This window comes from Blastocystis sp. subtype 4 (assembly GCF_000743755.1).
Source record: "Blastocystis sp. subtype 4 strain WR1 chromosome Unknown seqid_0047, whole genome shotgun sequence".
Taxonomy (NCBI): Eukaryota; class Bigyra; order Opalinata; family Blastocystidae; genus Blastocystis; species Blastocystis sp. subtype 4.
Genome location: NW_014569500.1, coordinates 1 through 20,756, shown reverse-complemented (window position 1 = coordinate 20,756; position 20,756 = coordinate 1). Strand labels below are relative to the sequence as shown.

General features: G+C 41.0%; 11 protein-coding genes across 11 annotated transcripts; 4 read left to right on the top strand and 7 right to left on the bottom strand.

The window, feature by feature from the left end:
* Nucleotides 1–1,695: 1,695 nt before the first annotated feature.
* On the top strand, nt 1,696–4,048 carry JH06_0988 (hypothetical protein; the record flags this gene model as incomplete). Its single annotated transcript, XM_014673324.1, has 4 exons — nt 1,696–2,058; nt 2,089–2,222; nt 2,254–3,747; nt 3,778–4,048. The coding sequence occupies 4 exons, from the start codon at nt 1,696–1,698 to the stop codon at nt 4,046–4,048; spliced, it is 2,262 nt and encodes a 753-aa protein (XP_014528810.1).
* Nucleotides 4,018–9,692, bottom strand: JH06_0987 (hypothetical protein; the record flags this gene model as incomplete). Its single annotated transcript, XM_014673323.1, has 5 exons — nt 4,018–5,099; nt 5,130–5,265; nt 5,297–7,190; nt 7,221–8,936; nt 8,968–9,692. The coding sequence occupies 5 exons, from the start codon at nt 9,690–9,692 to the stop codon at nt 4,018–4,020; spliced, it is 5,553 nt and encodes a 1,850-aa protein (XP_014528809.1).
* Nucleotides 9,693–9,797: 105 nt separating this feature from the next.
* JH06_0986 (ser/thr phosphatase superfamily protein) lies at nt 9,798–11,140 on the top strand (the record flags this gene model as incomplete). Its single annotated transcript, XM_014673322.1, has 7 exons — nt 9,798–9,894; nt 9,964–10,055; nt 10,088–10,208; nt 10,240–10,685; nt 10,717–10,799; nt 10,830–10,952; nt 10,984–11,140. 7 exons carry the CDS (start codon nt 9,798–9,800, stop codon nt 11,138–11,140), a joined length of 1,119 nt encoding a protein of 372 aa, XP_014528808.1.
* A 156-nt stretch (nt 11,141–11,296) lies between these two features.
* JH06_0985 (hypothetical protein) lies at nt 11,297–12,368 on the top strand (the record flags this gene model as incomplete). Its single annotated transcript, XM_014673321.1, is given in 7 exon segments — nt 11,297–11,328; nt 11,361–11,478; nt 11,509–11,696; nt 11,710–11,818; nt 11,849–11,951; nt 11,983–12,071; nt 12,102–12,368. 7 exon segments carry the CDS (start codon nt 11,297–11,299, stop codon nt 12,366–12,368), a joined length of 906 nt encoding a protein of 301 aa, XP_014528807.1.
* Nucleotides 12,369–12,696: 328 nt separating this feature from the next.
* Nucleotides 12,697–12,889, top strand: JH06_0984 (60S ribosomal protein L29; the record flags this gene model as incomplete). Its single annotated transcript, XM_014673320.1, is given in 2 exon segments — nt 12,697–12,813; nt 12,830–12,889. 2 exon segments carry the CDS (start codon nt 12,697–12,699, stop codon nt 12,887–12,889), a joined length of 177 nt encoding a protein of 58 aa, XP_014528806.1.
* Nucleotides 12,890–12,895: 6 nt separating this feature from the next.
* On the bottom strand, nt 12,896–13,519 carry JH06_0983 (ribosome biogenesis GTP-binding protein; the record flags this gene model as incomplete). The annotated part of the gene is made up of 2 exons (XM_014673319.1): nt 12,896–13,185; nt 13,216–13,519. The coding sequence occupies 2 exons, from the start codon at nt 13,517–13,519 to the stop codon at nt 12,896–12,898; spliced, it is 594 nt and encodes a 197-aa protein (XP_014528805.1).
* A 435-nt stretch (nt 13,520–13,954) lies between these two features.
* Nucleotides 13,955–15,150, bottom strand: JH06_0982 (hypothetical protein; the record flags this gene model as incomplete). Its single annotated transcript, XM_014673318.1, has 7 exons — nt 13,955–14,050; nt 14,094–14,113; nt 14,172–14,305; nt 14,336–14,482; nt 14,514–14,818; nt 14,850–14,896; nt 14,919–15,150. The coding sequence occupies 7 exons, from the start codon at nt 15,148–15,150 to the stop codon at nt 13,955–13,957; spliced, it is 981 nt and encodes a 326-aa protein (XP_014528804.1).
* Nucleotides 15,151–16,544, bottom strand: JH06_0981 (hypothetical protein; the record flags this gene model as incomplete). The annotated part of the gene is made up of 6 exons (XM_014673317.1): nt 15,151–15,660; nt 15,691–15,799; nt 15,830–15,945; nt 15,975–16,085; nt 16,116–16,484; nt 16,515–16,544. 6 exons carry the CDS (start codon nt 16,542–16,544, stop codon nt 15,151–15,153), a joined length of 1,245 nt encoding a protein of 414 aa, XP_014528803.1.
* Nucleotides 16,545–17,014: 470 nt separating this feature from the next.
* JH06_0980 (hypothetical protein) lies at nt 17,015–17,535 on the bottom strand (the record flags this gene model as incomplete). The annotated part of the gene is made up of 3 exons (XM_014673316.1): nt 17,015–17,053; nt 17,083–17,289; nt 17,320–17,535. 3 exons carry the CDS (start codon nt 17,533–17,535, stop codon nt 17,015–17,017), a joined length of 462 nt encoding a protein of 153 aa, XP_014528802.1.
* Nucleotides 17,536–17,839: 304 nt separating this feature from the next.
* JH06_0979 (40S ribosomal protein S28-like protein) lies at nt 17,840–18,276 on the bottom strand (the record flags this gene model as incomplete). Its single annotated transcript, XM_014673315.1, has 4 exons — nt 17,840–17,908; nt 17,939–17,992; nt 18,025–18,096; nt 18,178–18,276. 4 exons carry the CDS (start codon nt 18,274–18,276, stop codon nt 17,840–17,842), a joined length of 294 nt encoding a protein of 97 aa, XP_014528801.1.
* A 462-nt stretch (nt 18,277–18,738) lies between these two features.
* On the bottom strand, nt 18,739–20,551 carry JH06_0978 (RNA-binding protein NOVA-1-like protein; the record flags this gene model as incomplete). The annotated part of the gene is made up of 6 exons (XM_014673314.1): nt 18,739–18,794; nt 18,825–18,967; nt 18,996–19,657; nt 19,688–20,074; nt 20,104–20,367; nt 20,399–20,551. The coding sequence occupies 6 exons, from the start codon at nt 20,549–20,551 to the stop codon at nt 18,739–18,741; spliced, it is 1,665 nt and encodes a 554-aa protein (XP_014528800.1).
* Nucleotides 20,552–20,756: the final 205 nt, after the last annotated feature.

The following is a 20,756-nucleotide window of genomic DNA, read 5'->3' as shown; positions in this document are numbered from 1 at the left end:
ACAGCTTTGGATATGATTACAGTGATTCAAGAGAAGGCTCCATATGATACTGCACTTACTCTGCCTCCTCTTACATCTCGTCTCTACACACTACCACTTGTGAATGAAGATCAAGTCCTCCGCATATATACTCATGCTCTCGATGCTCCCATTGAGAAGGCTTCGTATACTGTGCAGCTTACGGTGGATGTGAGCAAGCCTGGTAAACTTGGTGTGATGCGACTGAAGAATCCTGACCGTACCGTAAATGTGCGAATGGAGATGCAAAAATCAATGAAAGTGATTCTGTTTGAGGAAGTGCCAAATAAGCCACTATTTACGCTGATGAAGAAAGATCAGAAACACACTCAGCTACATTATCTGCTTCAGCGTCGTCGTGACTTATTGGAGATGAGTGCTCATCTGGATAGGAATATTAATGAGCAAGTAGAACACATTCGTCAGTATACTGAAGAACAGGAGGCATCTGGCTCGGGTATTCCTCCATCAGCACGTGCAACATATTTGAAGTTGATGTATGGAGTTAATACAGATCTGCAGAATGGTCGTGTAATGAAAGCCAAAATAGAATTCAAGGTTGGATCCAATTGGTACGAGACAGGAATGAATCGAGGAAAAATGAACTATTGGAATATGTACAAAGTGTGTTCAGAGGAAGAGGAAATAGAAATGAAGATGGAAGTACGAGGAGATTTACAGCGAAGTAGTGTGGGTCATGCGAAGTTATGTTTGATGGATTATGCTCAGAAGGATTGTATGTACGATTTGATGGTTCCTTTTGTAAATGATGAGGGAACGATTGTGGGAGAAGCGAATATTCGATTTGTCAACACGAATGCTCCAGAGATAGCAGAAGCAGGGTTTATGAAGGAATTCTTCTATGAACAGAAGAATGAGGTAGAATTGGTGATCCAACGACTTTATAATGAAGTTTATGTGGAGAAGACCTTGGGTCGAAGTCAACTAAGTGATCGTTCACTCTCTCGTGCTTCTCACACAGGAGTGTATCGTACTCATTCATCAACCTCCTCACGATCGATCAGTGTATCGTCTCTGTCTGTAGACCAGTTATCAGCAATGGATGGAGATGAGGCCACAGATGATTTGGAGATGAATATGTCCTTCTGTCTGATGATACATGAGCTCAAACAGATCCCCTTGGAACCCACCAACTTACAGGGAGTGTATATCACTGCAAAGATTGGGTCTACAATGTTGCGTCTTCCTGTTTCTGTCACAATCATGCCTGATGAGGATGCATATCCTCAAGAGGAAGTGTCAATCACATGTTCTAGTACTGACTTTGGTTGTCAGTTCGTCCAAGAAGGTAGTAATATCATTGTGAGTCAGCTAATTAGCGATTCGCAAGCGGAACGCTGTGGTGTGCGAGTGGGTCATATTCTGGTGGATATGGATGGCGAAGGAATGCCAAGATCTCTAGAGTTATTACAAGAACAGTTGGAGATGGGAGAAGAAGCGACACTATCGTTTGTAGCACCTCCACTGTCTGAGTGCAGTAGAGTGATCTTTGAGCAACAACTCCTTTTCCCCGCAGGTGTTACAGTAGGCCAGCAGACAATCCAACTATGTGTATATCAGGAGAAAGACCAAGAAGAGGACGTTCTTCTATCGCAAATCACTTTACCAATTAGTCGTGAAATAGATGCAGACAGTTGTATTCGACTAAGTCCATTAATGAGTTGTTCGTTCAGTACAAATTGGAATAGCTTTGATGTTGATTCGGAGATTGTTCAATTGAGTGTAAATGCTTCCATTCAAGGAATTGGTGTGAGTATTGTGAACAGTCAACCAGCAGAAGTGTTGTATTTGTCATTGAACAAGTTCCACACAGTTTTCACTCTGAATGAGAATGGAAAGAAGACTGTGGAAGTGAAATTGAATAGTTGTCAAATCGATAATCAGATTCTCGGTACAAAATACCCAGTTCTTTTTGGTTCTCCAATCGATCTGGAGAATATGAATTGGCTTCATTTCAGTGCTGTGATTCTTCCTCATCCTTCTGTTCTCTATATTCAGTACTGTTCTCTTCTGATCCAAGTGAATGAAGATTGAATGGTTAATCAATAGGAAATGACACTTTCAGCTGATAGTCGTGTGATTACAGAGTTGTTGAGCTATCTGAATGATATCCCATTTGATCTTCTATCTTTCTCAGATAAGCCTCCTCTTTCTAAATTGAATGATTATCCTGAATTCATCACGTTTGTTTTCTCTTGTTGAGTTGATATGTAGACCACTTCTGATTCCTGATTTCACTTTGAATTCTACATCAATTTTTGCAGAGATGCTCCAGTTGCAACCATTGCTCATTACTATCACTAACAAGATGGATCCTGCATATCCACTCACATCCTCATTACTGCCTTCAATTCCTCTTCTTATCCCACTTCAAGCTGTGATTGATACAGCTGGAACTCTAGTTGGTAACATTGATCACGCTCAAATCAAACTGAATAGTTATCAGAGTGAGAATCTATTCATGAGTGCACAGGATTTACAGCAACGAATCACTCTCCACTATACCAAACAGTTTGTATCTCAGCTCTATAAAATCTTCGGTTCATTCAATTTCCTTGGTAATCCGGTGGGTCTATTGGAGAATCTTGGAAATGGTGTGAAAGCCTTCTTCTATGAGCCTATTCAGGGATTAGTTCGGTCTCCACTAGAGTTTGTAGGAGGTCTTGGAAAGGGAACAAAGGCACTTGTGTTGAATACCACTTACGGACTGTTTAACGCTGTTAGCAAGATCACAGGAACGTTGGGTGATGGATTATCCTCATTGACAATGAGTGAAGAGTACCAGAATGGACGTGCAGCAGGAAAAGGAGGTATTTGGTATGGTATGAAGGAAGGTGTGAAGGGTGTTTACAAAGATACGAAGAAGGGAGCAGAGACTGGTTTCTTTGGATTTGTGAAGGGTGCTGGAAAGGGTGTAGCTGGCTTAGTCCTGAAACCTGTGGCAGGTGTGGTAGATCAGACAACCAAGTTGATGGAAGGTGTGAAGGGCGTTACAAAGATTGAAAAGAGTGTGAGTCGAAGTCGTCCTCCTCGATACATCTTCAAGGATAAGGTGCTAACAGGATTTGATGAGTATTTAGCCTATGGACAATCATTGCTTATGGAGTGTAAGGGTTCTGCTGAGGTGCCAACAAATGAACAGTATATGATCCATCTTATAATATCAGACTCGACAAGTGTAGTAATTGGATCTTCTCGTTTGATATGGGTTGATGTGAAGAAGAAGATCGTGACACAAGTAGTGAAATACAAGCATGTGGAACGTATTCAAGTGGAACAACGCAGAGTAGGCTTTGTTACAGATAAGGGAGCAAAGCCGACTTTGGTGGTGAATGAGCGAATTGCTATAGTGTTGCCTCCTTTGGAGAATGCAATTGTTCGGAAGCAGTATCAATCAGTTACGAATCTGATTGTCCGAATTCTGTTAGTACTTGGACGACCTGTAACAACAGAAGATCGGTTGCTGGCAGAGGCTGAGAGTCTGGATGTGAATGGAGAAGTGAGTAAGACTTCTACAACAATGACAGCTACGACAGATATCACACATGCAGTGATTAGCAGGGCTCGAGTTGTGGGTTATCATGAAGGAGTGGAAGCTGGTAAGATTGTTGCCCTTGCCAGTTCGACGTTCACGGAGTATGAAATAGTGGTAGAATCGAAGGAGGCTGGATTACAATGGACTGTATTCCGTCGTTTCACTCAGTTCAAGTAAGAGATGAATGAAGGAATGAGATGTAGGAATCTGCTGGATGAATTGAAGGAATTGTACTCAGAAGCAAAGAGACTGAAACTACCTGGAAAACAGATGAAACTACTTCAGACAAAGAGTTCATTGGAGAAGAGAATGGGTGAATTGACCGACTTCTTGAATGCTATTGTGAGGAACGATCAAATGAAGTTAAATGAGCACACTGTCTATTTCTTGAAGAATGAATATGTGAGTATCAAGAGAATCTATTACTGTTTGTTACAAACATATTACTTATGCTCCACAGGAGGTACCATCTGACTAAGTGTGCTCATAGCAGCATTCGTTTTGTACTTGTACTCAGATGACTTAACCTTATTCCCAAGACAGAGTCTGCGACCAAAGTTACCCTTTGAAGCTTCTTCACTATCCTTCTTGACTCGCTTCTGAACAGCATCGGGTGTAGTCAGGCATCGTGGTAATCCATTAGCATTCTTCAACACCAGCTCCAGTATATCCGAAATGGAACCGCTTGAAGTCTTCATCTTGCGTTTCAACTCCACGAGAGCTGCCTCCTCCTCGCCCTTCTCAGCTTCCTCATTCAGAGCCTCTTCCTCCATTTTCTCCTTCTCCGCTGCTCCTTCAGATTTCTGGACGCGAACTTCTTTGTTGGTTGTAACAGCATTCATATACTTATTCATCACACGCTCCACTACCGTGTAGCCATAACTATCCTCATCCATCAAGTGCATACGCAATCCGAGACACTCAATCAACACTTGCATAGCATCCTTGTTACTGGATTCTATTACCTGCTCAACAATTTCATCATACTCCTTCAGCTCTGTAATACCTCCAGGAATATGATCCAGTACTTCTCGAAGAACAACAGGACGAGATGGATTCAGTATTCCTTTCAAGAATACTTCAACCACTTTCTTCTTGATATCCTGAGGAATGAGATCAATTAAGCAAATGATCATCTGATAGATCTGAACAGGATCCTTCTTCTTACCAGAACTCGAAGGGAAGGAAGGAAAACAAACATAGTTGAATGACATATTGAGAGATGAAGTGAGGAGACTGTAAGCAGAAATAATCTCCTTATTACGGAAAGTGAAATGTTTCATCAAATAGATAGCCACTTTGAGATAACCATTTTTCACACAATACTCAAGCAACGAAGGATAACGTTTGGATGCATGAATCAATACAGACAAATCCAATTTCTCGGTCTCTAGTTCCTTAACGAGCAGTTGGAACATCTCCACATTATCATCAACTGCGGATGCCTCCAGCATCAGACGTGACTTCTTTGTGAAGTACTTGAGCGAGAATACACGTTCCCACACCTTCTCTGCACCGTCAGCCTCTATTTATCAGTACATATCCTTAAGATCACCTTCAATTCGAGAATACAACAGAGGATTCAATGTCTTCAACATCTCTAAGTCTTCAGTCACACGTTTCGAGTCCAAGAAGTAACGGAATGACTTCAAAGACTTGTATCGGATAGCGATAAGCACGGGGAAAAACTCCTATTCATGAATCCCTCTCCTCTTGACTCACATTTCTACGCTTAACTTCTGTCTTCTTTCCTCCTTCTCTGAACTGTTGCATAGCTTTCATATCCTCTTCATCAGAATCAGCATATTCACTATTCTCAGTATCAGGTTCATCCTCTTCACGATCCTCCACTTCCATAGCATTCTCTTCCTCTTCTTCCATACTACTGTCACAGAAATCACTATCACAGCTACAATCACTATACTCTTCATCCGAGAAGTCATCATTATAACATACATTCACCTTCTTTGGCTTTTCCGCGGGAATAACATCCTTATCACGGAGTACCTCCAAACCTCCCATTGTATACCGCATCACACAACGAAGAATATCGAGATTATCACTAATAATAGCAGGGAAGAGCAGGTTGACAGAACTCCTATTATAGTGATGTCCTGTTCTCACATCGAAGAGAGAAGTCATTACGTTCTTTTCAAACACAGTATCCTTCTTAATACAGTTCGCATCTTCATCCTTCTTCATAACTGCATCTGAAAGTTTCTTCAAATGCTCGAAACACTCCTTCAAAAGTGATAAATCCCCGCGGTAAATCAGATATTCGAAGATTGTACATCTCTCCTCCTTACGTCCCTCTTTGACCTCATAATCATCATCTCTGCAGTTCGTGCCCATAGTAATACTACTGTAGGAACTATAGCCAAATGTATTACAGCCAAAGGAAGAAAATCCATAAGCCCGAGAAGAATTCATAGACGAACAAGACCGGTATGAAGGACATCCAGTCATATCAAAGATACCTTCCTCAGTGAAGACCACTCCAACATCACATGTGTTAATGATATTTGAAGCATCACTATTAGGATCAACGAATGTTTCCTCCTCTTCTTCATCATCACCTGTCACTAAGGCATAATTACTAATTCGAGAGGTCGTGGCTACTGTACGATTGACAGGGATTGGAGTATATTGCATCTCCATCAATTCAAATAAGAGAGTAATCATTGGACGATTACCCTGATTGATTGCTACTGCCAATGGCGACAGAGAATGATAACCAGTAACCAAAACATGACAACAAGAGCCATCCTTGTCCGGTGTGCACAGTCTGCGAACTTCCTCACAATCACCCTTCTTCACTGCATTGAATAATGCCACATACTTTTGAGCTTCCTCTCCTGTAATCTGGCTATTCGATCGCCATCCACTTGTATTAGCACTGAACATGGTAAACACAGAATAACCAGGAATATTGGTAACATTAGGATTCGTCATATTCATACGATTTCTCTGATCCTGATTCTTGAGATAATCATCACGCAAAGCCTTTAGACGTTTCTCTCCACGCAGCACCTTACCATTCTTCACTGTTATACACTCTGTAGATGGCTCATCTTGATTCCACTGATTGAAACCTCTTCTATGCTTTGAACCTGACTTCTTACTCTTTTTTAACATGGCCTCTGGTCCTTCGATCTCAAACATCTCTCTCCATGTCATGGCTCCATGACTGTCCAAAAACTCATACACCTTCTTGATCGCTGCTCTAGATTCCTCATTCTGTTTCTTCGACCACATCGTTTTCTTCTGCTTCTTTCTTCGATTCACTTGCTGATCCCGATAATCCTTCACAACCTCATAACTATAGCTGCCTTCTTCTTGTGAACTCAGGAGATTATCAAGATAACTGGTCATAACAGGTGAGGAAGAGGTATCCTGCTCTTCCTCCGTCAAATAGAAGTTCTTCGAGAGAACAAGATCCATAAGTGTCTGATCGTTACAGACCTGATTCACATCAGCTCCCTTTTCGATTAGGTATGTTACAAACTCGTAAGAAGCCTCAGTACCAGCATCAAATGCTTTCATGATCAATGGACGAATATCCTCCACTGAATATTGATGGAAACCATAACGAGTTTGACTCTTATCTCTCTTACGCCTAGACATAACCACCTAACATCATTCATACTTGTTATTCAAGGAATTCACTGCGGACTCAGTGACAACAAACGAAACACCATGATCAATCATCATACGAGCCATCGTATAGAATCCACTCTCTACAGCAATTGCCAGAGGTGTGGTACAGTTATAATTGAGTTCAGAACATAGAGAAACAGCAACAGGATCGTTCTCTAGGAGATACTGCATGAAATGAATGTAATTGAATGAACATAGCATATGCATCACATTGTTGTAATGAGTACCCAGAAGTTTCAAAGAGGCACCATGTGAATGAAGCAACTTGTAGAGATCAATTGCCACCTGCGGATTGAAGCATTCTGTGTGAGCTGCCAATACAAATACAGAAACAGCATACTGCTTGTCAGATGACCAAATCATCTTATCACACATTGCTCCATTCTCCAACAGATACTCCACACAATCCACATGCCCGAACAAGATAGCATAGTGAAGAGCTGAGAGCTGAGTACTTGGATTGACTTCATCCAAATCCAAAGAGTCGCTGCTTTCCTCTCCTTCACTTGCATTCTTCTTACTGAGACGCAGACGATCTAACAACACTCCTAGCAGTTCCAGATAACCGTACTCAGCAGCAATATGAACAACATTCCTTCCATCCTTCAAATGAAGTAGTGGGTTGGCTCCCAATTCCAGCAATACCTTGACTGTCTCGATCTGATTCGTCAAAACAGCAATATGAAGAGCAGTTCGACCCAGAGAATCTGGTGTATCCACACGCATACCTCCTTTAATCATCTCACGAATAGTTTCAATATCTCCACTATTGGCAGCAATACTCAACTTCTCACTATCCTTGTTCAGATATGCTCCATCACTCCAATCACCCTCTGTGATAGGGTGGAAGGAACCAATCGTCTGACGACCAGGATCATCCACAATGAAAGAGAGAGGACCTCGCACGAAACACTCTAACGTTTCAGGATCTACATCCTTGGGAATCTCAGGGCAACAACCACAGCAGTCTTTTTCGACTTCTTGAAGAGTACCAACAAAACAAGGATGTGTATGATAACCGCGGTTATTATACGTCTCGGACCAACTACTATTAAGTATGATATCCTTTGTCATCATCAGCTTTCGGATCTTCTTGGCATTCCACTGAGGTCCCCATGGCAAGAATACAGTACTGTAATCACTGGCCTTCTCATTACTATATTCAAGACGCTTCTTCAGATACGGATCCTGCATCATCCGTTGCATCTTCCATGAAGCCCCTGAACGACCACCTGTCGATCTTTCTTTGTAGGCATAGCGAGCTTCTGGAGTGCGCAACTTTTCTAACAGAAGCAATTTCGCCAGTCCACGAACGTCATCCCATGGCTTCTCAAAGATCATAGGATCAATTCGATCTCTCATCAAGGAGGGAACCTCCACCTCGAATCCACGATCAGCATACTTGGCAAGACGCATCTCATATGTAGGACTACGACGGGTCATATCTACAGTATTCATCTGACGCACAAGAGCTTGATGGCAACGAGGAGTCATATAGACCTGAGAACCATCGAAGCCAATCGAGCAAGCATCCACATCAAATCCCATCAGAATCTCAGCAGGTGATGAGTATAGACGGAGGATAATCTGAATGTGGCGATAAGGGAACTGGGAAACGATCGAAATAGCATAAGCAGAACGGAAAGCGATAACAGGATACGGTATTTCGTTGCAAACAGCCTCATAGATATCCTCGAGCTTCTTTCTAGATATTACCAATTCCTTCATTATCTTACTTTCCTTCTTCTTCATTCAAACCATAGATGTACAGATCAATATCTGATCCAGCATAAGCATCCTCATGGAAATATTTACGAAGACACTTATAGTTCTTCGTTGCCTTTGGAGGAGGAGGCAAAACACATGCAAGAACTGAACCTCCGGCAATGAACACATTGTTCCAATCAATCAAGTCTAGAATTCTTTCCGAGAAGATTCTCCAGTTAGTATTGAATCCCTCTCGATTCACAATGGAAGAGACACCAGCATTCTTTCTCTTTTCACCAAGAGGGAAGACCTTTGGAATATCCTTCTCTTCTGGGAAAAGGGTGCGACAAGAAAAGATGTCATCATTTCCAAAAGCAGGAACCAGAAGTGGGTACTTCTCTTTCATAATAGGGTTCTCTTGAAGTGCAGCCTTCTTAGCATACATCTGACGCAACATATGTTCCTCTGCATTTGCCTTCTCTCGAAGACTTGTCAACGAAGCATAATCCGTGACATTTTTGTACTGTTGTACATAATCTTCAGCAGTCATGGACAACGAGTATGTCTTGAGACTCTCATCAACCTCCACCTTACTTGGATCCACTCCCATTTCTTTCATAGTGGCAAGAGTACGTGACATGGCAGGTACTGTGGGTTGTGGAGAAGTATAGGCAACCTTCACATCCATTGTCTCACTTGATGGATGAGTGTAAGCTGGAGTCACAGTAACATTATTTAGAATAAGAGGATTCATGTTGCGAAAGAATTTATGAAAAAGTAGCCAAAATGAATGAAGTCATTGTTTCCATGATAATCATCAATCCCTATGCGCTTGTTTGATTTGTCACGGGAATATGATATGTCTACCAACTATCTGAACTATGCAAAAAGGGCGCGAGAACCTAAAACAAAAGAGATAGGAAATTGTTATGAAGATGGAGCTACATATTACGGAGGTACGACATCCAGATACGAACCCCACTAATCTTTCAGTATTGTACATTACTCTATGAATTCGAGAATAGTTCTGGTTCTGCTTCTCGCCTGTGCACTCACTGCTGAAGTGAGACCACAGAAATTACAATTCCATCCAGATGGGACATTCACCATTCTTCAGGTAGGATATCCTTTTTTGTGATGATCCGTAAGTTGACAGATCTCCACTATGGTGAGGCGGACGATCTCGATAAGAACACTACGAATCTCATGCGACGCCTAATATCTGCAGAGAGACCCGATTTCTTGGCCTTCACAGGAGATATGGTAGCAGGTTTATGAATTGTTGTTTTAGTGAAATGAAGGTTATAGTTGGGATAAGAAGCCTGGCTGGTACAAGAAAATGTGGGATCGCTGGACTGAAGTGATATTTGACACAAGGATTCCCTATGGTTACACTCTTGGGAATCATGACTCGGAAGCAGATTTGAAGCGTCGGGAGATTGTAGAAGTGGATATGAAGAGTCCTTACAGTTTTACACAGCTGGCTCCTGAGGATTTGCCTGGAGCAAGTACATTTGTTATCCCTGTGTATTCGTCAAAGAATTCAGATGAAGTGGTGATGAATCTGTGGTTCTTCGACAGTGAAGATTACAATTGTCTTGGAGTGAAGGGATATGGTTGTGTGGATGTACCAACAGTCGCTTGGTATCGTGAGATGTCTGAAACGTTAGAGGAAGAACAGGGAGGCAAGAAGCCCGGTGTCGCCTTTATGCATATTCCTCCTCAGGAATATATGTATGCTTATGATGTATTTTGATTGATTGGAATGTGATGCATAGCATTATGTGGGAGTAGGAAACAAGACAGAAGGTTCTGGTTGTTCTTCGATCAATACAGGTCTTATTGCTGCCTTCAAGGAAAGGTAAGGAAGTAGAGGTGGTTATTAGAGTAGAGGTGATGTAAAGGCCATGTTTGCTGGTCATGATCATTCTAATGATTTTGTAATTGATTTTGAAGGTATTTTACTTGGATATGGTCGTAAGACTGGATATGGTTGCTATGGACCTCCACCAGGGTAAGATCGGTTAGAGCACCATCATATGTAGAATGCAGCGAGGTGGACGTGTGCTGAAGTTTACTGAGAGTGACTTCACAATGAAGAGTTGGATTATTCAGGAAGACCTAACTCGTGACTTCCAGAAGCCAGAGGATGTTCACTATACTCCACAGGATGTATGCAATGGAAGCAAGCCACCAAAGTAAGGCTAGTGTTTGTTTCATTAATTGTGTTCTGATTGGTTGCACCAATTTATTGTATCATTTCGGCGTCATCTGATAATACTGTAAGCTTATCCGTCAAAGCACTATCAAAGAATGGTATGAATGAATTATGGTTTGTGATGGCCCTAGAATCAGTATATGGATCGTGCTAAGAGATCACTAAAGAAATTGTTGTTTCATTCTGCTTTGTATGATTATATAGTGATTATCAAAAGTATATGAAAGCAAATCGAAAGAATTTCCTGATTTGGGCTTTTCTTGCTCTGTGCATTCTCGTTTGCTTCCATTTCTTTAGTGACGGAGATTTCTCATTCCTTCTTGTACGAAATTATCCTGAAATTGAGTGATAGACGTTGGGAAGCCTAATTAGTGCCTTTGGTTTCTGTTTGATTCTCTTCAGATCGGTTACTTCCAAATCGGTCTCTGGAATCTCTCTGAAGTCGCTCCAGTGCTATGCTTGTGTTTTCCTGTTTCGAACAATTGCTGTTTGTAATTCAAGCAGCTATTTACCATTTGATAAGTGTGCAATATATTATGAGTTTATGGACTAGAACAGGTGATGGTTTCTATCAGTTCGTAGAGGGCTTCTCCTTTGTTGTCGTGATGATTCTGATTTATCTCATTATGATTCCACTCAAGTATACTCACAACTCCCATCATGTTGTTTTTCGATTCTCTCTTTATGGATAGGATACCTTTGGTCAAGGTCATATTCTTCCCAAGCAGTGGACAGCCCTGTATCTGATTGTTCCTTCTCTTATTCTTGCTTTGATCATTCGTCCTCATCGTGCAGGTAGTTATGTTCTATCGTTATTATTCTCTAGGGAACTTTTGCGATCTCTTTTGGGCCTTTGCAATGTACCTTGAAGGAGTTGCAATTTATCCCCAACTTCACATGTTCCAGAAGAATCGTGTATCAGGTGATAAGGGCAGTTAAGTGTAGACAGGAGAGATTGAGTCGTACACTTCGCACTTCGTCTTTTCGATGGCAGCAAGCAAGTTTTTGAATCTTCTCTTCTGGCTCGGATCATGGAAGGAGCTGAATAGTGGATGGAGCTTCCTGAGCAAGCATTTTGCTGGTGTAGCGGTGATTGCTTCTCAGATCACGCAGTTGGTGTTGATGTCCACTTTCATTTTCTATTATATCCGTTCTGCTGTATATGATGCTCCTATGACATTACCAACCGTAATGATGGATAGAAGGGATTGATCTGTTTGTTGAAGTGTTGCAATTGTTTTCATAAACACTTTTTTGTTCAATGGATGATCAATTCTCGTGTGAATAGAATAGTAGCGGTCAAACAATCTTTCTCTTTCAGGAGATAATATATTTTGAGTATCAAGGGCCTAAATAGGACTATTGAAACCTATAGAAAAACAGATAATTGGGGTCATATTGATAATTGGGTCTCTTACCTTTCTATTATCATAGATTATCACATCAAAGTCGTTATATTGGGTAAGTACAATTTCCAATGTGTTTTATTATCGTTTACAGATGCTAGACGAGTTTTGATTGTTGCTTATGGTTTTGTAGAATGGTGAAGCAAAAGCATCATACAGCCCGTAATCAGAGCATCAAGAATCATAAGAATGGTATTAAGAGGCCTCAACGCCAACGTGCTCGTTGCATGAAGGGAGTCAGGAGTGGGCGTGTCTTTTCATCTCTAGGTCGACCCTAAGTTCTTGCGTAACCTCCGTTTCTCCAAGAAGCATAACAAGAAGGAATAAGGTTACTTAATGACTTTGTGTGATCCTTTCTTGTTTTTTGCAAACAGGTGATTGCAGTTCATCTAAAAGAAACAGACCAAATTTTCCTTCCCTGTATTTGCGAAGAAAGAAACGTGCCGCTGACAGAGAATCCTTCCCCGAACGACGCATAATATGAGTCAACACTTCTGTAATCTCATCCGTTGGTTTTTCAAGGTTCAACTCCTTAACATACTCAAAGTGACCATGCCGATTCATGGAGAACAAGAGATAGTCGGCAATCTCTTCTTCTCCAACAACACTGTCTTTGACTGACCCTAGATATCAAGAAACTCTTATCCAAATACCACACAAAGCCATTTTCAGGCCCACTTCTGGATCCTCAATGGAAGGAAGAAAGATACCAGGTGTGTCAATCATATAGATATCAGGTTTTTTATGGACTTTTGTCGTCTGTACTTGTTTTGTCACACCAGGAATCCCTCCCACCAGAGGACTATTATTACGCTGAAAAGTACTGCTTTTGCGCTGAATATATCGAATAATACTACTTTTACCCACATTTGGAATACCCATCACAGCAAAATAACAACCAACAGAAATGAACTTCCTTGTTTGGATCGAAAGAAGCGTCGGAACGATTGTATTCATGTTAGATTCGGTTTTTGTTGATGTCAGCAAGACATGCTCATTGCGATGTTGGTAGTAATACAACAGTTTCTTCTGATCTGATTTGGAAATTAAGTCACTCCGGTGAAGTAGCACCAGTTTGGGTTTATTAATAAGCGTTTTTTCAATGACTGGATTGATGGAAGAGATTGGGATCTATGTAAGAAACTAGAAACATCTTCAAACACGTGCATCACGCACTTCTACCATGATATCGACAGAATGACAGAGATTCTTCACGGTTTTCAGCGCTTTTGTCATATGTCCTGGAAACCTTGATTTCAAGTTGAGTTATCGATTTATACCATGATATATCAGTAGGAAATATATAGAAATCACGAAACGCGTTTTGCATTGAACAATTCTGGTGATCCAGGAGTTACAATAACAAACATATTCACTACTCCAGATAAATTACTATCCGAAAAGGATGTATGATGGAAGAACAATCACCACACAATAGACAACAAAACTCAATGTAATAATAGCAAGATCTGAAGAATAAGGAGAAAGCTACACAATAATAAAAGAAAATAAGAAATGACGGATGGAAAACTTGCATACCATTGTTCCAAACTACGCACTATCCTCAAACGCATTACAGCTACGATAAGGTTCCACATACAATGCCTACTTCGTTCTATCTTCTGCATGTCTCTCGTTTTAATAGCTTTCCATAATGCACGACTATCCTTCTTCAAGGGAGATAAGTGCTTCGATAAAAAATGAATCTGAGGAGCAAAAAATTCATTCCAACAGTACTGTAGTCTATGCATTACAACCCTCTTCAAAACGAACAAAGATGTGAACTTTACCCACACCCGATTCACCCACATCTGCAACTCAACAAAGGAGTCATATTCGAGCAACTTCATATAGAGACTCAAAATAGCGAGATAGACTTGATCATAAAGGGAACGAAGAAAATAATACGCTTTGGTTACACTACAAAGTAAGCATTGACATGAAGTACTACGAAAAACGAATCGTATTTGCTGCATACTGGATAAAGGGGATTACATACTCATCTAAAAAATGAGCGATCACAGCTCCCAGATTGAGTGATGACTGTTTGAGTTTATACTCTCTCTCCATCAAGCGAATCTCCTTCTTTGAATTATCTATTGAACGCTTTGTCGAGGAGATTTCCTTCTTTGTTGACTCGATCTTGGATCTTACGAGTTTGATTCGACTTTCAAGGCTTCGGATTTTGTCATTCTTCATATTTTCATATCTCTGCATCTCTTCTTGTTTCAAGTTAAACTCAGCATCTCGTTCATCCTATTCATAACCAACTCCACTCATTCTACACAATTTTTCGATCTAACTTCTTGATTTTTTCCGTCAGTATACGACTATCTTGTTTCTACCTTGTAAATACTCTTCAATATGAATACAACAAAAGGTTTATTGTCAATATTCACTTCAAATTCCTGCTGTTCCTCTTCTGTTCCGAAAGTGATCAAAAGAAGCAACACAAGAAGCAGTGTATCTAGAAGAATGAATTCCTCTCTACAATCATACAAAGAGATTTCATTGAAAATGGAAGAAATGAAACTTCTAAGAAAGAATGATGTTAATAAACACTTCCAGAAAAGATAAAAGAAGAACATCTATTCATCCTGTTTTCTCCGCTTGGAGTTTTCTATGTACTTCTCGATGCTAATAGATCGTACATCAGTGACAGCACGACTCACATCCATAAACCGCTTATCCAGCAACTCAGGAGGCAGATAGGTCTGATTCTTATTGTAACCATACTGATAGCCAATGCCATATCCCAGTCCTTCCATCGGAGCATTTCGGATGTGTAACGGCACAGGAGGGTTGATGTCTTTGTGAACAAGATCATGTGCTCGATTGTAGGCTAGAGCAACTTCATTAGATTTACTTGTCAATGCGAGATACGAAGCACATTCTGTAAGAGCAAGATTACATTCAGGAACTCCTATATCCTTGCATGCTTGAAAACAGGCAGAAGCAAGAGTAAGAGCATATGGATCAGCTAGTCCAACATCTTCGGAGGCAATTACAAGTAATCTCCGTGCAATGAATAGAGGATCCTCTCCACCCTCAAACATCCTTCCTAGCCAATAGATAGCAGCTTGAACATCACTGCCTCGCTATATATGAAATTGGAAACAAGAATAGACAATAGATTTCTGCAAGGCAGAGGCAAGATTGTAATGCTCTTCACCATGCTTATCATATCGGACAAATCGCTGTTTGAATGTAGAATTTATGAGCTCATCAGTAATAGTTCTAATCATCAATCTCATGGTCACCTCTCACTTATCCGGTCGAGAACACACACAAGCAGCACAAGCATCCATCATATTTAGAGCCATTCTTGCATCACCATCTGATTTGATAGCAATCGTTTTCAACACATCCTCAGAGAACACTGCCTTCAATTGAATAATCCTCACGTACCTACTTCACTTTGCTTAAGATACACATCCGTATCCAAAGCATGGTGGAGGATATGAAGAAGATCGTCTACTGACAGCACTTTGAGAGGAACCACTTGACAACGTGATAACAGAGCCTATCGATAAGTTCGAATCGAAAAACGGACAGAATTAATAGAAAAAGAAGGATTTTCAGTGGTTGCACCAATTAGTACAAGAGTACCCTGCTCTACATATGGAAGGAATATATCTTGTTGTTTCTTATTGAACCGATGGATCTCATCCATGAATAGCACTGTGGGCAACTGGTGAGATCGTTGATCTTTCTGTGCCTGCTCTGCAATATCTCTGATATCTTGGATGCCTGAAGTACAACAAGACAGAGTTTTAAAGGGACAACTCGTAGTACGAGAGATTACAGAGGCGATCGTAGTCTTTCCACATCCAGGAGGTCCAAACAGGATCATTGATGGAGGAGGATCTCGCTGCAGCAAACGACGAATCATCGCATCTTGCCCCAAAATGTCCACATTTCCCTACAATATAACCAAGATGGAAAACCATACCATAATGTCTTCAAAAGATGTAGGACGCATTCTCTCTGCAAGAGGCCGTCGTTCGTTTCGACTTTGTCTCGAAGGAGTCGATAGATTTGTTCCTTTGACTGGATTTATTTTTGATGGAGTTCCAGATGGTGAACTTACCGCCTTGGTTGGAGATGGCGATGTTACAGCGTTTGTTGTAGATTGAGAAACTGGATTTACCTTCTTATCCTCTGTTGATGTTGATACATGAATTGGATTACTTGCCGCCAAACACAGTTCCACATGCTCATCAATTTGACTCCTTTTGACCTTTCAATGAATATCCAACCAAGTAGAATACCCTAGCATTGCATATCGGACACTCAAGAAAGATGTTGTCAATGGACAACTGCGAACTCTCTTTATGAGCAAGATTCGCTTTTGACCTCCCAAAAGAAATAATATTCTTCTGGGTTTTACGAAAACTCATCCGGGGAAGAAATCCTTCTACCAACAAACATGAGAAAACAACCATAAATGAATTATGCATACGGATTCTGATTCATATTTGTCATGACAAGCTACGATCAAGCAAATACTCAGTTCCTACCTGAATGATAATCGCAAGTCCCATAATAAAATAGCTCCCATACTTCTGGAAGAAAGATCTCGGAGGTTGGACAATAATCTTCTTTGCCATTATGACAGTACGCTCGTCCTTTTCCGGATTATCCAATTCAAACTTCAGGATATCTCCAGGAAGGAACGTAATCTCAAACTTCTCGGCCTTATCTTGCTCAAGAGATCCCGAGGCATACTACCGATGAATCGCTTCTCCAACACTTACAAAGACTTCGTGAGCAAGAAACTCTCGGAAGTGAATATCGAATTGCTTTACAATCTCCATATCAGCACCTGGCTCGAACCGATTGATTGCAGCAGTGTAGTTGCTAGAAGCAGAAATAATCATCTGATAAGGCTTTCTAATCTCCTCTTTGGTGGAAAAATTCACTTCACTAATCACTAACTCGTCTGGAATCACATTCTTAGATACATTGTACATTCCCTGAACCGATTCACTAATAACCGCTCCCGTGGAAATGGATATCTTTGTTGTCGTTGTTACCCAAGAACCTTCGAATTCAACGAACAGATTGAAATAGAAAGGTTTCTTCCCCGCAGCTTCTGAGATTGAGAGGAGACAAAGAACCACAATTGAAGAATAAAGGAATTTGTTCATGTATCAACCAAGAATGTGAAAAGAAAGGAAGTGTGAGCAAGATGGATGGATTCCCGTAGTTGTCGCTTCAATACCCAAAATACGATTAAGTGAAACAAACGATTCAAGAATCCACTAAACATATAAATCATCGCAGACGACGTGCTTCACGCTCCCACTCCAAAAGAGTCAAAATATCTCCTTCACGAATCGGTCCCTAAATAATATTATATTTCAACCCTCCTACCTTCACATTCCGGACAATTGAACGCTTACTAGCATCCATAAACGTAACACGAACCTAGAGTATTATCTCAACGATAAGCAATCCACCTGAGTGACGTTACCGGTATTTCCAGTTCGTCCAAGGACCTTATCAACAACAGCATTCTTAACCTCGTTTTCCTAGTTCTATGAGCCATTCTAAGCAATAGGAATACCATCAGCTATCAGAAGAAAATAGAAGATGCGAAATAAACGATATACAATTATCGATAAACGCAAGAACCCACTATTATTGCCGTTGAAAATTCCTTGTTTTTGGCATTCTATTATCCTGCATTTATTGGAATTCCACTTCTCCATGTATCATTTCCTCTTTTCCCCAGTCTTGCGGATCATGATAGACGAAATGAATCCTCTTCTTCTTGGTTCTCTAATATTCCTTGTACTGGGTATTGTCCCTACTATTGTTATTCTGGCGCTATATAAAGGAAAGAAGATTTCAAGGGTGGCTGCAGAGTATACTTTTGTAAAATTGATCATTGGACTAGAGCTGGCGTTCTTGTATCTGTGATGTCAGCAATTTGCATGTGGATGGTGTGGATTTGTATTTACATGATGCAGGTTCGATTTTTGAGTGGACTTAGTTTTATCTCTAGATGAACCCTCTATTGGCACCCCTCAAGAAGTCGGAATGATTTAGGTGGAGTTTTCTTTAATTGGAGTGTTTTCGAGAAAACAAGTCATTTTACATAAATGAAATAGAAGTAATAATAACATGACAGCGATGAAAATGACAAGTGGGTGAATGTGAACACACCATACTTAACTCTCCTTTTTCTCTGCTTCTTGAACTTCAGCCGTAGTATCTTGATCTAATTCTGGATGTTACCTCCACAATTAATCCTCACTTGATTGGTTCATAGGGAGAAAGGTCAATTCCTCAGGATATGGAGCTAAGAAGAGTTGGAGATCTGTATTTAATGAAAACGGTGTTAGGATCAAAATATCAATATCTCTAGCAGGAATATTTATAAGGAGATGCATGATTCGACTACATTTGACACTCTTCTCTCACCTACACTGCCCGTTTGATTCCCTCTTCGCTTCCTATTATAGTAACCGTACGGTACAGTGTTCCTGGGGTCATGTCCTCTCGCCGTTGCAAAGATATCTTGCAGGAAGATGACGCTTTGATGAAGTTCATCACAGCACCACCCCTCCCCAATACATTTCCACAATGATCCGAAGGAAGGGCTATAACAAGTCGTCCCGAAGCAGGTGATCCATCCACATAGGAATACCCTAGAGTAGGTGGTGATGGCTGAACAGAATAGGAGGAGGCAAGTTGTGGGTGGGTTACAACTGCTTGCATCCATTGCTGGTAAAAAGGATCATACATGTAGGAAGTAGTAGGGAATGGTCTATACAATTGAGCAGGTTGCACTAATGGTCGCATTGTCATCTGCTGGTAGACGGCAATACTTACCGGTTCTCTACGGACCAGATCGTTTGGTTCGAGCTTCAGTAGAATATGTCTCACACAGTGACACACATTCGTCTCATCTCCAATTACATACAATACACGCTCTAGATCAATAAGTTCTGTGTAGGCGGAGGAGACAGTATAAATGGCAACATGAAACTCGTCTCGAATCCGTTGAATATTATCACCTCCTTTCCCGATTACCACACCCATAATCTGATTATTCAGAACCAGTTTCAAACAAACTGCCAAGTCGTTCTAATTATCATTTTCAGCTCTGTCAAGTACAATTTCCTTTGCTTTCACCCACCCATCAACAAGTTGATTGATCTCCTCACACACCAAGCGAACATCAGAAGCTATACCGCTAATATCAAGTCCACGCGTTGAGAACCCAGCAATAATGTCTTCTTCTGGCGAAACTCGAATTGCAACGCTGCGAAAACCTGTCAATTCGTCACAGACGCTTCCTGGACGAGGAAAAAGTTTCTGTACCGCTAGAAGAGGTACGAAATGGCGAAGACTGATCAGTTCGTGACAGTCTTCCAGAGTAGAACCGTCTGTGAGTTCGATCACCCGCTTCTTGGCCTCAGCCACCTTTTCCGGTTTCCCTATAATATAAACGCTCCTGTTTCGTTTATCTTCGGGCATTTCGTTATCACTACTCAATCGAATCTACACTGATAAACTATCCAAATCATTACGATCGTTTCTGTCTGCTCCTTAAGTTGCTCAATCGTCTTTCCTCCCTTTCCGATCAGTTTTCCGGCATTGGCACTTTGGATGATCACTTGTTCCATCACCTCTCCTTCTCCGACATGTTCAAACTGTCGTGGGAGCTTTGATAAGATAAGTCCAAGAGCATCTGTTAATCCATCAACAGAACCTCTCAAAGTGACGAAACACTCAGGAAGTCGAGGAAATGGTCGGAATTCGGAATGAATATCCATAGAAACGTTATACAATTGCTAGAAGTCATTCACAAACATCCAAAAGTACCTTAATCTGATCGATAATTAATCCCGATTTACCGATAATGGCACCAAGAGAACGATCATGGATACATAGTCGAAGAAACGATTGAGCTAGGCGGCGGCGGGACCCAAGACTGTCTCCCTCGTCATTATAGGAAAAAGGTCGTTTCCTGTCCATTTACTAGATGACACGATTGGCGAAAAAGAGGGCGATTGGCGAAAAAGGGTTAATTGTTGGAGTTGTTCTATCTCACTTAAGATCCTGCTATAGAGATTATTATGGCTACTATCGCCGTTTTCAAGTCATCCTTTGTGAAGCCCTCTTTGTGCCGCTTTGCAAGTACTGTCAATTCTGCCATTTTCCAGAAGTACGGTAACCCCGC